At 30.1% G+C, this 14,317-nt stretch overlaps 2 protein-coding genes across 3 annotated transcripts; both read right to left on the reverse strand.

Annotated features, from left to right (window-relative positions):
* On the reverse strand, positions 1-9,894 carry Hip1 (Huntingtin interacting protein 1). 2 transcript variants are annotated; one of them, XM_033338637.2, is made up of 19 exons: positions 9,355-9,894; positions 6,310-6,512; positions 5,655-5,718; positions 4,731-5,088; positions 4,337-4,398; positions 3,350-3,624; positions 3,020-3,213; positions 2,804-2,942; positions 2,645-2,732; positions 2,480-2,568; positions 2,199-2,402; positions 1,939-2,119; positions 1,577-1,864; positions 1,267-1,508; positions 1,037-1,189; positions 829-929; positions 539-768; positions 299-462; positions 1-213 (listed from the first exon to the last, which is right to left on the reverse strand). In XM_033338637.2, the coding sequence occupies exons 2-18, from the start codon at positions 6,352-6,354 to the stop codon at positions 302-304; spliced, it is 2,874 nt and encodes a 957-aa protein (XP_033194528.2). In that variant the 5' UTR covers positions 6,355-6,512; positions 9,355-9,894; the 3' UTR covers positions 1-213; positions 299-301. The 2 variants fall into 2 exon arrangements, with proteins under 2 accessions (XP_033194528.2, XP_033194529.2); XM_033338638.2 differs by lacking the exons at positions 4,337-4,398; positions 4,731-5,088; positions 5,655-5,718; positions 6,310-6,512; positions 9,355-9,894 and adding an exon at positions 3,937-4,026.
* Positions 9,895-11,411: 1,517 nt separating this feature from the next.
* Rab2 (RAS oncogene family member Rab2) lies at positions 11,412-13,762 on the reverse strand. The gene is made up of 4 exons (XM_033338644.2): positions 13,602-13,762; positions 12,851-12,990; positions 12,396-12,752; positions 11,412-12,304 (listed from the first exon to the last, which is right to left on the reverse strand). The coding sequence occupies exons 1-4, from the start codon at positions 13,645-13,647 to the stop codon at positions 12,203-12,205; spliced, it is 645 nt and encodes a 214-aa protein (XP_033194535.1). The 5' UTR covers positions 13,648-13,762; the 3' UTR covers positions 11,412-12,202.
* Positions 13,763-14,317: the final 555 nt, after the last annotated feature.

The following is a 14,317-nucleotide window of genomic DNA, read 5'->3' on the forward strand; positions in this document are numbered from 1 at the left end:
TTAAAAAGAAATAAAATTGTATTTATTAAACATTAAACATGCAAATATTACAATAATTCGGACAATCCAAATAGATTTCCTTTTTGCAATATATTATTTTATAATGGAATTTAATTATTTACTTTCCACTTATAAACATTTTGTTCAATACTGTTTAGTGCCTATGAGAAATTCTGTTATCAACATGAATCTCATATAGACGTTAGCAAAAATCTGAAATCAATCATTGAAAATATATTACTTGGAGGTAACATTATGATTTAGAACAGTATTAATAATTTACTGTAATTATACGTACTGATTATTCTTTCTCGCCTTCAAGTTGATAATGGTAGCGACGTAAAGCAGCTAAGCGTAATCTTTCAGTCTCCAGAGCCTGCTCTAATTCCAGTACATGTACTTGTGCTTCCATTTCTAATCGTTTGGCTTGATGTAAAGTTAGTCCAGAAATGTCTAAGTCATCTGTAAAATATTAATAATTATTAATTTTTTATTACACGTGGAAAATATTAAAACAAGTCCCAAAAAGCGACATTACCATTTTCTTCAACAAGTTGGCTACAACTTTTAGCAGTTGCAACAACACTTCCTGTTGCTTGCGTTACATCCCTTGATGCTTCAGAAAGTGCAGCTAGGTTAGAGCTATTTCTATTGGCTTTTACTCTACTTGCAACTACCAATTGCGCTGTAGACGCTGCTATTCCCTGGGATGCAACCACTAGTTGTTCAAATTTACCATTGCCGGCAACAACCTTATCTGCAGCTTCTCTATAAACATTAAAAAATTTTGTAAACAAGCAAACATTGCAATAAACTGTTTGTACTTACAGCAGAAGATTAGCACCCATTGCTACTGCTTTAGCTGCAGATATAAGTCCTTCGGACCATTGATGATTACGTTTATAAAATTCGGTTGCAGAGGCAGTGCCCTAAAATTCAAAATAGATGTTTACACATATATATGACAAAAGTTGGAATCCCATCCTCATCGATATACATATTGTGCCATATCAAATTAAATATTATATACATTTACCTTCCCTTGTTCCACAATTTCTGCTTGCAACAGTCGTGATTTTTTAACTAGCATTCTTATACATTTCATTAACTCTGTACAAGAATCTAGAATTTTTCCATTTACTTCTAATTTTAATCCCGAATCTGCTGCACGAGATTTCTCTATCATATCCTGATTTAACATTATAAAATATTTCATATAGAAATAGTACATTAATTATGACATAATAAAATGTAAAAGATAATTACTTGTATTCTATTTGCAGCTTCTTCTATTGCTTTATCCATACTTAATAATTCCATTTCTACTAAATTCCCAATAACTTCAACAGTGCCTTGTCCATTAGACAATGTAGCAGCAAGATCGCACACTTTCTTAAATTGCTGTTTTACTTCGTTGATTTGACCCACAGTCACGGGTGATTTTTCTCTTATGTGATTAAACATAGTCAATGACTGTAATCCTAACTGTTTACACTCGTCAGTCAATTCTATGATAGAATAAAAAATCAGTATATGGTTTTTAATCTCCTATTAATCTTTTCAATTTATAACTTACTGTCACCCAATGCAATATTAGATGTAGTATTGGACGTAGATTTGGCGTGAATAATATAAAGCCCTAAAATATATGCAACATGTATTGCACTTTTAATGAGTACTTTTCCATTCGTTGTATCACATACGTAACCGGTATACGCTGCATCTAAAGTATCTAACGATTTTAGAATAGGATCTTCTAATTTTTCAAGATATTGAGAAGTGCAAGTTAAATCCGACATTGCTGGATTATCAATAGCACTTAATGAGTATTGCATAATGTCTTCCGCTTCAGAAATACAATTTACTGAAATAAAAGTTCATAATTCCAAATAGATGAACGCAAATAATTTCTCACTCTCAAATGAATGAAACACTTACGCAATAATTCATGCAACATAGTATGTGTATACGTATTCATTTCATTACGGCATCGTTCGGCTTCAACTTCCAACTTTTCGATCTTTAGGTCTAATTCTTCTTTCTGTGCTAATAGATCATGTAGATCCCCTTCTAAAGCCGTTTTTTCAGAAGTTATAAAATCATTTTTGGCAATCAAAGCCTAAAATATTACATCTTTACCGGAACGAAATAAAAACAAACGTAAACGTAAACTGAAGAAAAGAAAGAGAAATATTAACCAAGTTTTCAGTTTTCGCGTCATTTAGTTGTTGTTTTACATCATCCAAATCATGCTGAGCTTCAACAGCTTTTCGTGCTTCTTGCTCTGTTATTGCTTGGCCTTGTATTAATTCTTCAAGACGACGTTCTGCTTCAAACGTTCGTCGTTCAGCTTGTTGTTGCGACATTTTTAACATACCTAACTGTTTATCCACTTCAGCTTTCTATTGCATAGAAACATACCCAAATTCAACATCTAATATTTTTTATCCCTTTTTTTTAATATTTAAAAGAATCCTACCTTCCTAATTAAATTGATATGTTCGTCTCTGAACTTTGAATATGCATCTTTCAATTTTTGAAATTTCTCTTGTAAGACTTTGTACTTTTCTAGAAAGAGAACAAAGATTATATTATGAATGTTTTTCACAATATTTTATATAATGCAAGTGAAAACAGTTCTAACCTTCGCTTTCATGAACTTTCACCATCATATCTGCTTTCTGCTTGACAAAGTCTTGATTAACTTGCTTTTCCTGCTCAATTTCATTACCCTAAAGAAATATGCGTATTAAAATATCATGTTTACAATAAGTATGCTGACAAATAATCAAGATATCCATACTTTAAGGATCAAATCAGATTCCAACTGAGTAACACGAATTTGAAGATCCCCCACGATACGCTGATGATCAGTCAATACACGATGTAATTCTTGTCTTTGTCGATTAATTTCCTGTTGCAAATGATCGATGAGACTTTCTCTAAAACAACAAACGATTGCCTCGTGTAACTTTCAAATTTCATATAGATTTCAAATGCAACTAACTTTTAAACTTACCTTTCTGCTATTGCATCGGGTGAAATCGAACCATTTCGCGTGGAATCTAGTTGATCACCTGGTAACGAACTTGTATCGGAAGTATCGATGAGATCAACTACGGTGTCAGAGTCCAAAGATTCTTCTGGTGGTAATACTACTATCGGTGTAACATAAGCTCGAAACTCAGATTGTATTAAAAAGTTTGGTGGATTCTAGAACAAATATACCGCATTACAAATGTAATTTATATTACAAATAATATTATAAATATTAAAAATATTATATGTAGATATCATTATATAAAAATTACATTAAAAATAATATTACAAGATAATAGTTCAAGATTACCTCAGGTAACGCAGGTATCGTTATAAGATGCTTAAAATACTGTCTTTGTTTAACAGTATTGTAAAATTTCTTTAGTTCTTGAAATTGTTTAGAAAATCTATCGCGATGGCCGGCTAAGGTATCCGCAGGCAGAGCACCATGAAGTTTAAATAATATTTTTACACAATAATCGTAAAGCTGCGATGCGTCTAAAACGCAGGGGATTAGTGGAGCCAGCCGACACTGTCCACTTACAGTCATCGAGTTGGAGGGTGTGTTCTTCAAAGAAGTGGTAACTGAAACGTTTCATTTGTATAAATTAATATCAACACAAATCTGTAATATCATCGACATAACGAAATTTTGAGGCAGATTTTGATCGAGAAGTTACAAAAGCGATACACTCAGCTTCCATAATACACGAGACGATAGGATAAATGTATCTGGTACGATCGGCTTAATTGTACCTATTTGCTCGTTCAAATACCACAAAGTATCGGGTTCTGTTTTTACAATTTGTATATTCGACGTTGGATCTATTCGGAAATACGAATCTCCTTTGGTAGCTAGATTTTTCGTCGGTAATTCACGAAATAAAAAGATATTACCGTTATGTAAATTGTTCTGTTCATCCGTCAATGACGCCTCCGTTCATTTATTCAGCATGCAGATCTCGATTTAACCGGTCTGCCTTGGTTCAGTTCGATCTGGATAATCGAGATTCCAGTAGATTAATTACGTCAACGTAGCGAAACCTAAGTTGATACCGCGTTGCTTTCATTTTACAAGCACAATCGACACTTTCACGCCAAAACTACTCTAGTATAATCGGCCAAAATGATTCATCTAAGAAGGAAGAGAATGCATCGGAGGTTGAGGTACTCGTGCAAAGCGTTTGTTAGCAGAAAGTATGAGAAAGATGATCTGTTTCTCATCGATCGAAAGGAAGCCAGAAACTCGAACAATACAAAAAGCATCGTGATAGACGAGAATCTAATTTGTACCTACCTGCACGTTGTAAATTCAAAATGTCATCCATGTAATCGAACATTTCGACCGACATTTGGAAACTAAGCAGAAAAGATTAGAAGAGATTATAAAAGATCATAAAACGTGGATAAAAGGCTGAAAATACAAATACAGTAAAATTCCAATTATCTGAACTCATTGAAGGATAAACAGATAATATTAATAGGAGTTTACCAATTTCCTTTGTTATTTATTATTGTTTTTCGGTCATATAATACGTAGGATCAAATAATTATACGAACTATACGATTAGATAATTGAGAGATTAACAAACATGATACTTGCCAAATTTTCACCTTGCTAACTTCTGTTTTAACAAATGGAATTCAAATAACTGGAGTTCTACTGTGAACTGATTAAGTTAAAAGCTTACTAGACATTAATATCGTTCTCCCCTATAGATTCAAGTTCCTCCGGTGTTACTTGAAGATTTCCGGGTATGCGTGGGTTTCGTTTGTGAAAATCTAACTTGGTAATCAGCAATCTTATGTACAATTGAATTAATGGGCCATATCCTTCCCGCAAGTGTTGCCATAATTTCCCGAGATCTTCCAATCTTTTGCGATACCGTTGGGAATCTGGAATCACTTTCTCGTGACCCTCTCGTAGTATCTTGTGCAACACATGACAAAATTTCCAAGCGACGATCTGATTCTCTTGCAGTGGCTGCCGTAACATATACGTCCAAAATATCGCTCCACCCTTCTCTTGATGTGTACCTATAATCGCGCCTATATTTCTGTAAGGAACATATAACGTACTTTGAAACACAATTTTGCTAATTGCAACATCTAATACACGCTGTTAATCTTTTGCTCGTTGCTTAACGTATTAAAAATGCGATTTTACGAAGAAAGATATAGGATTACCTATTTGCTACAATTAAGAAACATTAATTTGTATCATCTATCAATCTGTTAATGTACATTTATATCTTTTGAGATAATTACTCAAACAGTAAATTCATCCTTTAAATTCTACTATAGACTCGCGAAAATTATTCAATTTTTTGCTAGAATGAAAGCTTCATTTGGAACTGGAACAGAAAGTTGCACGAGACCTTCATTGAAAAAATTAAGATACTAACTGATCGATTGAATCCTTATTGTCATCTTCATATTTGACAGTTGATTTTTATGTAAATATAATGCACTAAAAATTTACATGAATCTTTAATACATAAAGTATTTTTAAATTCAAAATTCGAAGTTGGTATAAAATAATTCGGAAAACATTTATAGGTGCAGAGGGTCAATGGTCTTCTCATTTTTGAAGAATCTTTTGTTAAAAAGGATACTTCGCACATGTTTCTCTTTTACGGGTGTTTCTGTAGGGTTTACAGCTTTCCCTATAGAGATACTCTAAAAGTTAGAAATCATTTATTACAGTTTGTTTATGACATACTGTCTTGAGTTTCGTTAAACATTAAAATCATAGTAGTCATAATTAGTTATACATAAATAGTTATAATTAAAGTGATATGATCAGAATAAATATTTATATATGAAGGTTACAGGGGAAAAGGGGGAACAACTTATTCAGTTTAAAGATATACGCTTATACAGCAATAAATGACAAATAAAGTCAATGTCTAATGTCTAAAATATATACATATATGTTTAATCAGATAATCGATGCTTTTTACATAAATATCTTTCAAGAAAACTCTGTAGCTATATTTAATACAAAGACAATTTTGGTAATATGCGATTGTTTGATAAAGTATTAGAGTTCAAAATTAAATTTTTAAAAATTAAAAAAGAAATATGACTTAACATATTTTTCCTCTGTGATCTTCATATATAATCATGTTTTCATTTCGATAAAAGTCAGCATTAATTTTCCATCCTTATAATAATTGTAAAAGCAAAAAATCTAAAATAGTTCCAATGTTAAAGACATTCATAGCATTTAAAAAGACGAAACAGGATCTTTCCATGAGATTCATTTACCAGCTGGTGGAGTTGTTTATCGGTGAGCGGAACGACACCCGTCATGATAATAGCGTACAACAGCTGCGATAGAAATTAAAGCACGTGTAAACAGGAATCCTAATGGTCAGTCCGTATGAAAAGTCATCGTTTCACCAATTCGCCAGTCGTGTCGAAATGCGTTAAACAAGCACGCTCAACAACGTTACGTTGCTCCACATCGTCTGAAAAAAATATAAAAATTGCGATACTTTTTACGAAGAGTAATGATGTACCACAAGATTTTTACAAAATTCTTATTTTTTTATTATTCTAATTATCTCTCTGCCGTTAAAAGATTTCTTAAATTTAAGGAAAATATGATTTTTGATTCATAGAACGTTAAATGTCCTTCTTTCGGTTCAAACTAAAGCGAAAGATTGAAACGTCAAAAGGTCGAGAATTGCAGCAGAGTTAAACTATTGCACAATGATTATCTCGGTTAAATATAGTCTTATAATTTTATAAATATATTTACATTTAAAACACTTTTTAAAAAAGAGATAAATGAAATTTATATGTCACTAAAGGTTCACTATTATCCATTACTTTAGAAATGTCAGCAATGAAAGGTTCAAAGCCCTCGTAATTTGTGTCGTCAGTTAAAGTTAAAACTGAAACATATTATATCAATACGTTATCATTATCAGATACATGATCGAAGCTAACTTCGATGCTGATAAAACGCTGTAACAGACATTAGAAGAATGACACAATTAAGAAACGTAAATTTTTCAGGAAATTCGTTTAAAATAGACCGTTTGAAGTGGAAAATTATTAATTACCATTTGACAATAACAAAATCTTCTTCTTTTAGAGTTTAGTTAATAGACTTCGAGTTTTAAGTTAAATTTTCAATAAAATATTGTTTATATGTATTGTTTACCAGTGTCAAAGGGATTAAAACAACTTTTGAATTGTGACATTTTTCTTATTAAGTAACATAATTTACATATATGAGTTTTGCATTCAAAGAATGAAGAGTTTTGATTCACTTTTAAACTGTATTAAATTTTCTTTTATTTCTAACTTAAAACAATAATGGGGCTATGGACACTTATATAAATTCATATTTTTATGAACATAAGTGAAACAACTAGAACCAAGGCAAAAATTTGTTTCGTCTACTGAATATTATAATGAGTTTGGATATCTTATATATTTTTGCATATTATATGCATCCCATGTATTTTTCGCTCCTCTAAGTTTGCCATAAATGCATAGAAACTCACAAACTAATAATGATATGAACTATTGAAAAAAGAAGCAGAACTGTAAAATACTGCAAAATATGCTACAATAGAATTTTCTTTGAATTCTTGACTATTCTAACTTTTGCTACGAAAATCGTTCAATATTCATAAAATACGTATTCGAAGTGTCCAATCTCGGAAGTCTAAATGATGGGTCTTTTATGTTCATTAACCCTCCGACTGGTGTCACCGCAGCGGTACGGTTAACGATGCCTTGTGCCAGAAAAAGTGCCGCTATACGGTTACGTTCATTCAGAAAGTACTGCACTGGTTGCACTTGTGTATTTAGATGAGCCAAGCGAGATGTATGTATGTATGTATGTATGTATGTAGTTCATTATAGCATAAGTCAAAGACCCTGTGTATCGCAACAGCAAAACAAAGATAATAACTGAAATAAACGCAACATAGACAATACTCAATTCTGACATGCAATTACGATTCAATTATAAATTGTAGCTAACATAAATATAAACAAGAAATTGCTAAGGTATTGTTTAAAAATATACATTGATAGAAAAGTAACATTCGTGTTTTGAGAAGATAATGATAATATGAATGATTACTTCGTGTAATGGGATAAAATATCGATTATTGTGTGTATAACTATGAAGTTTGTACTAAACAAAGATGTTTGTAAATAGAGCGACGAGGTAAATAATATTGAATTCCAATTTGTGTCAGTTATTGTAACTATTTGTATTGGTATGCGATAATTGGTGCGAACATTTCCTTCGGTCGCATATATTTATTTTTTCGGAAAATATGACATGTTTTGATTAACTTGATGTTTTTTGATCCTCTGCTAAAAAAATGATATGTAAATTATGGTCGCAACTGAACTCATTCAATATAAATACAGGGCCTTGACCATGGAAGCATCATATTCCTATTGTTCTATTAATTTTCTACGTAAGTGTCAAGTATCACAATTATTATATATATGTACATATATTTTCTTTCGAAATTTTGTATAAATAATAATAATATATGTTAATATAAACAAATAAAAATAAATAGTAACTTTTACAATTCCTGTATAAAGTATGAATATATTATCTTAAAAAATCAAGTAATACAATAATATATGTTGTAATGTGCTTATGCATAATTCGTACAATTTTGCGATATGTATCCTTTTTAAATTTGTTTACACGCATGTCGTATGATGGCATAAATATCTATAAATACCATCATAATTTAAGTATGTGTACCTAAATAAAATGATATTCATGTAAAAATTACTCCAATTTTGTTCACCGGTAAAAGAAACGGTGCATATGATAGAATGTGTGTCTGTATATACGTGAAAGAACATCAGAGAGGCGGTTTCCTGTTCGCTGATGTCAGATTTTTCTTAGAACGATGTATACAATATCACGTTATCAATATTAATGTCAAAAATGGCGGATATAAATGTTCCTCGTGAATACAAATTTTCGAAATTTGAGAACTGTACACAGAAATAGTACTGTCAATGACTTAAGCCTTCAAATACGTACAATATCATAATAAACACATTTCCTAACCTATAAAAGGCATTGAAACGATATACAAATTGGAACGAGGTCAAGGACCGCATTTTCATCGTATACGTCTAGTTTTAATAGTTTGAAACATCTGTACACTTTAAAAAGAAAATATCGCTTTTAGTATAGTTTTACTGATTTAGCAAAAATATAACCTTACGTTCATTTTAAAAGGCATCGATACATTTAAATAGTTATTTCGCAAATATATCATGCAGTTAAAAATTGAAACTCGCATTACGTACCTAAAACTAATCCAGCAGTCTATGCCATTAAATCTAGATCTCCGCTTTGTTAGAAAACACAATTATATGTCAAACTCATTACACCTTCAATACACGAATTGTTTCAAAAGATTACGTAGCATAGATCCGGCTATCATAAACGGGAACTTCATTAATGCGCACTAGCACTTCTTTTAAAATATTAACGCGTCTGGCTTTGAAAAGTGCGGCAAACGTCAAATCAATTTATCTAACTGATTTCTTTTAATTGAAGACCGTATTAGAAATGCATCGATACGTAGTAGTACGGATTCACCGATACGATATCAGATACGATGGATAAATGTTAAAGATAACAATGAGAAAGTTAAATAATAGCCAGATAGCGTTATTATTATATAAATCGAAATTCGTATTAAATACGAAATAAATACGTGCTCCCCTTCGCGAGTATGATGGAATACAGTGAATCGCTTGGAATATAGCAATAGATGTAGCGTGCATTCAGTGTCAAACCGCTATTTCGAGCGCTCTTCCAATGGCGTAGCTGACTTGTGAAACCTGCTGGCGCGTAAACTCGCTTTTAAAGTAACATCTACTTTTACGTTTTTCGTTCACATTTCAACGAATCGTTCAATGTTACCGCTTTTATTATCTCATTCTCTTTTTTCTTTCGCTAGTATCATTATCACCTCGTTATTTGTGCATTATTTATCTCTTTCCGGTATAACGCTTATATATAATCTTCCCTGTTTTAAGTTCTTTCAAAATATATATAGCCATAATACATTCACCAAAATTTATTTTGAATAACATTAAAATCTCTAGTCAATAAAAAATGTAATGTTTAATACAATTATCTATTTCTTTCATTTTTGTTATTGAATATAATACAATTTTAAAAATACCACTATGCATTAATTATTTGATCAACCATTTATTGTTGCTTTTCATACACTTAAATTTTTATGTGATTTTCATATCTTTTTATTATAATTGCATATTTATTTTATCATTTTTTTAACTTAATATAATACGTAAAAACTGACATAAAATAGTTTAGAAATTATGTTAAATTATTAAATGAGGTCATACTTTGCTTTTGAAATAATTCTAATCTTAATTGTCGTCATTTAATTAAAACAAAAAAAAACGCGATTGAAATGGATTTAATTAACATACATTAATAAAGTAAGGGATTTTCATAGATGATTTGCCAGGTCTTCTATCGCTACAACGAATATTAATATCATAATTTATAATAGATTCGATTTGAAACATGTAGTGCTGTAAAGAGTACAAATGAAATCGTTGAACATGTATTCAGAATAAAATAAGATATATATATGATATGCTCACGTATATTTCAATAAAAAAAGTAAATTAAATTTATTATAAATAGACAATATCATGCATTTCCTATGTTTAATAATATCTTTTGATAAATAATTGTGATTCTTCAAGCTGATATACATATTTTAATTTTAAGGATACAACAGTACAATATTTTAAACGGGTGTAAAAATTGAATACTTATTGTGGTAATAAGTTTCGATTATTACATCCATTTGACATTAGATTACATACATCTATTTTTAGTATATTTTAAAACATCATAGAATATTTCGAAAAAAGTATGTTGCATATTGCAGTAGGTACAAAAACCATTTATAATAAATAAATTCCTTTTTCTTTATAGAATATTATCTGGATTAACATTCTCTACCTAAAATTTTTCTAAATATTTAAGATATTAAAGTATATTAAACTTATAATCAAAACAAAAGTGCATGTATACTATGTTTATTTTTACATTTAATTGGACAAAATACAGGTAGCATTAGTATTTCTCTATTTTCTTGATTGGTATTACTACTAATGGTTATAAGTACAGAATTTATCTTTAGTAAATATTTAAATTTATTGGACATATTTACTTAAATATAAAAATTATAAAAATGTCTTAGTTTATATGTTGTAATTAGAATACTATATTTCCAAGACATACCAAAAATAACAATACCAATCATAATTAATAAAATAATATGATTTTTGGTTAGATAGGCCTCACAATAAAATTGATTTATATGTTTTTATATATTCGTCATTTCATACATTGATACATACATATACATGGTGTCGCGTTAGGTAGTCAAGTGTAAATCATATTTTTGACAAATCACTTTGATATATGTATATCAATTATGATTCATTATTAAATTAAATCAAATTCTAAGATCAGTGCACAATACATACAATATACAATGTGAACAAATACAAAACATTAAATGGAAGTGCCTATCCTCTCCCGCTTTATCAATATCCAATAGTAATTAATTTCTTTCTCGGTTTTTTCGTATATTACAATTAAAATTAAGTAATTTTAAATGTAAATGAATAAAAATCTAATGTAGCACTGCATTAATAAAATAACGTTAACTTCTTTCTAGTACATTAAAAATAAAATTATCTGTATATGTATATGAAAAGCATCTAATATTTTATGGATGTAATTTAAGAACTAATATTACTATACTGCTACAAAGGAATTAAGTACAGAAAGCATGTAATGAACATATTTGAAACTAATAAATTTACATCAGCCAGAATCTGTAAATTAAAAGTTTATTAGGTTTCATGATGTAAGCAATATATAACATTTTCCCTTATAATATTCCTATTTAATACGTATGTATATGTTATTATTTTTAAATAATAAATACACCAATAGAGTCACTTGTTACCTCATGATGCGACGCGCGCAAAAAAATATACAATGTAATTGGTTGAGAATAAAATGTGGAGCAGGAGTAAAAAGATCAATTTAAATTGGAGAAGGATTAAGCGGTGGACAGGCAACCCCCAGCCCCTAGCAGCAACCACCACCTTGCGTGTTTCCTTGACCACCAGTACCTGCTAATCCACTAGGACTTGTCGGTGAATGTTGTGGTCCAATCTTGATACCATTTGCCTAAGTACATTTAAATTTTGTTTATTAAATGATAATGTCAAAAATACAATATTGTAATAAAGTTTTTGTTATTCTAACTCTCTGATTTTACCTCATTATTTATGTCGAATACACCTTCCTGAATTTTTTCATAAATTACTTTTGCTGTATTGATAAATGCATCCTCTACATTGATTGCTGTCTTTGCACTGGTTTCCATAAAAACAAGTCCATGTTCTCTTGCAAAAGCTTCACCTTCTTCTCTCCTCACTTCTCTTCTATTATCCAGATCACTCTTATTACCAATTAACATGATCACCATATTAGAATTTGAATGTTGTCTTGCATCCTCTAACCAAGTGGTCAAATGATTAAACGTTTCTCTACGTGTAATATCATATACTAATAAAGCTCCTGCAGCTCCACGATAATATGATCGTGTAATAGAACGGAATGCTTCTTGACCTGCCTATAAGTTCAATTTAATTGTATAAGCAATTATTATTCCTTAAAATTCACTATTGTAAGCATTTGTGAAATTCAACGCAAAAAAAACTAAATAATTACAGTATCCCAAATTTGAAGTTTGATTGGCTTTCCATCAATTGTAATCATACGGGCTCCAAACTCAACACCTATTGTTAAATCATGAACAGGCTGGAATCTCTTATCCGTAAACTGAAGAAGTAAACAAGATTTTCCAACCCCTGTTTAAAAATAAGATGTCCTTACATTAAACAATTAATGCAGATTGGAGATATTTCCATAAAATTAAAAATCAATGAATCCAACCAAAAAATTAAAAACCAAAACCTATAATATTAAAATATATTTATTTATTTATCTTATTCACATTACAAAGCAAAAAGTTCAAAGATATATTACATTTATATAATAAACAATATATATGAAAGTAAACAAGCCAATTACAATATTATAAAATATTTATAGCAGATTCATAATTACAACATCTAATATCATTTCCTAATAATACTACGTATATGCATATATAGTACAAAAAATTTAATATGAAATCTGTTTTGAACATAAATAACTGAATTGGACACCTTTTAAGTTGACGAAATTATTATAAAAAAGAAGCTATGTACAGATGTTACATTGAAAGAAATATTTAATTCGTAACATTAAATGTCGTTGTGAAATACGCGCATTAGAATTCCTAGAACTGTTGTAAGGTTTACGAATCAAAAATATTATCGTCGAAAGAAACGAAAACAAAGAGTCCTGTCACGGTCGACATAGTGTAGGATGTAGAAATCATTCAAAATTTGTTTTAGTAGACGCATCAGATAATTACCTGTATCTCCAATAATGATGTACTTGAAAAGGTATGCGTACGACATTTTTCGAAATCACGTAGCAAACAAAGATATCTACACGAAATGCGGATATATTAGAAAACAGAACTTCACTTTTTTTGCTGCCTTATCTCTTCTGCTTTAGCATGACGTCACTGAATCAGTTCGGCAATTCTCGGGATTTTTCGTATTATTCGTAATAAGCTCGGGTTTCCGATATCGCGCTGCCGTCGCTTCAGTCATTGACGTATCTTAGAAGCGTTGGCCGTGTTCCAAAATCACGACACTTATACCTTGCTGACCATAGATATATTAAAATATATATTATATGATTATAATATTGTACAATGTAATCGTTAATCTGATATAATTCATATTTCATATGAATTCGTATCACACTATCACGCCTATTTTTTTGTATATTATACTCCACCATTCTTCGTATTCTCTTAACTACGCATATTATCAGAAAGGAAATTCCTCATCATCATAATATCTCTGATATTATTAACAGATGTAATCAAATTTTATAAATAATTCCTCTTTATAACATTTCTTTTACTAATAGAAAGAAAAATAACAATGTACACGAACAAATCGAGAATAGATCTGGAATCTAAATATAGTAATTTTATAAAAGAATAATTTATATCGAGAATGATAAATAATTAAACATTTTTAAGTATATTATTATATATTAACTGTTTGTTCCAAC

This window comes from Bombus vancouverensis, chromosome 7 (assembly GCF_051014615.1).
Source record: "Bombus vancouverensis nearcticus chromosome 7, iyBomVanc1_principal, whole genome shotgun sequence".
Taxonomy (NCBI): domain Eukaryota; kingdom Metazoa; phylum Arthropoda; class Insecta; order Hymenoptera; family Apidae; genus Bombus; species Bombus vancouverensis.

Excerpts from the sequence above, each read along its gene's own strand:
- Hip1 (XM_033338637.2), bottom strand. The coding sequence starts at position 6,354 with ATGACGGGTGTCGTTCCGCTCACCGATAAACAACTCCACCAGCTG. Across the intron at positions 2,569-2,644 it reads GAAAGTTCATGAAAGCGAAG|AAAAGTACAAAGTCTTACAA; the intron begins GTTAGAACTGTT and ends TTCTCTTTCTAG. Across the intron at positions 1,509-1,576 it reads TAATATTGCATTGGGTGACA|AATTGACTGACGAGTGTAAA; the intron begins GTAAGTTATAAA and ends ATTCTATCATAG.
- Rab2 (XM_033338644.2), bottom strand. The coding sequence starts at position 13,647 with ATGTCGTACGCATACCTTTTCAAGTACATCATTATTGGAGATACAG. Across the intron at positions 12,991-13,601 it reads CATCATTATTGGAGATACAG|GGGTTGGAAAATCTTGTTTA; the intron begins GTAATTATCTGA and ends ATTTTTAAACAG. Across the intron at positions 12,753-12,850 it reads AACTTCAAATTTGGGATACT|GCAGGTCAAGAAGCATTCCG; the intron begins GTAATTATTTAG and ends TTGAACTTATAG.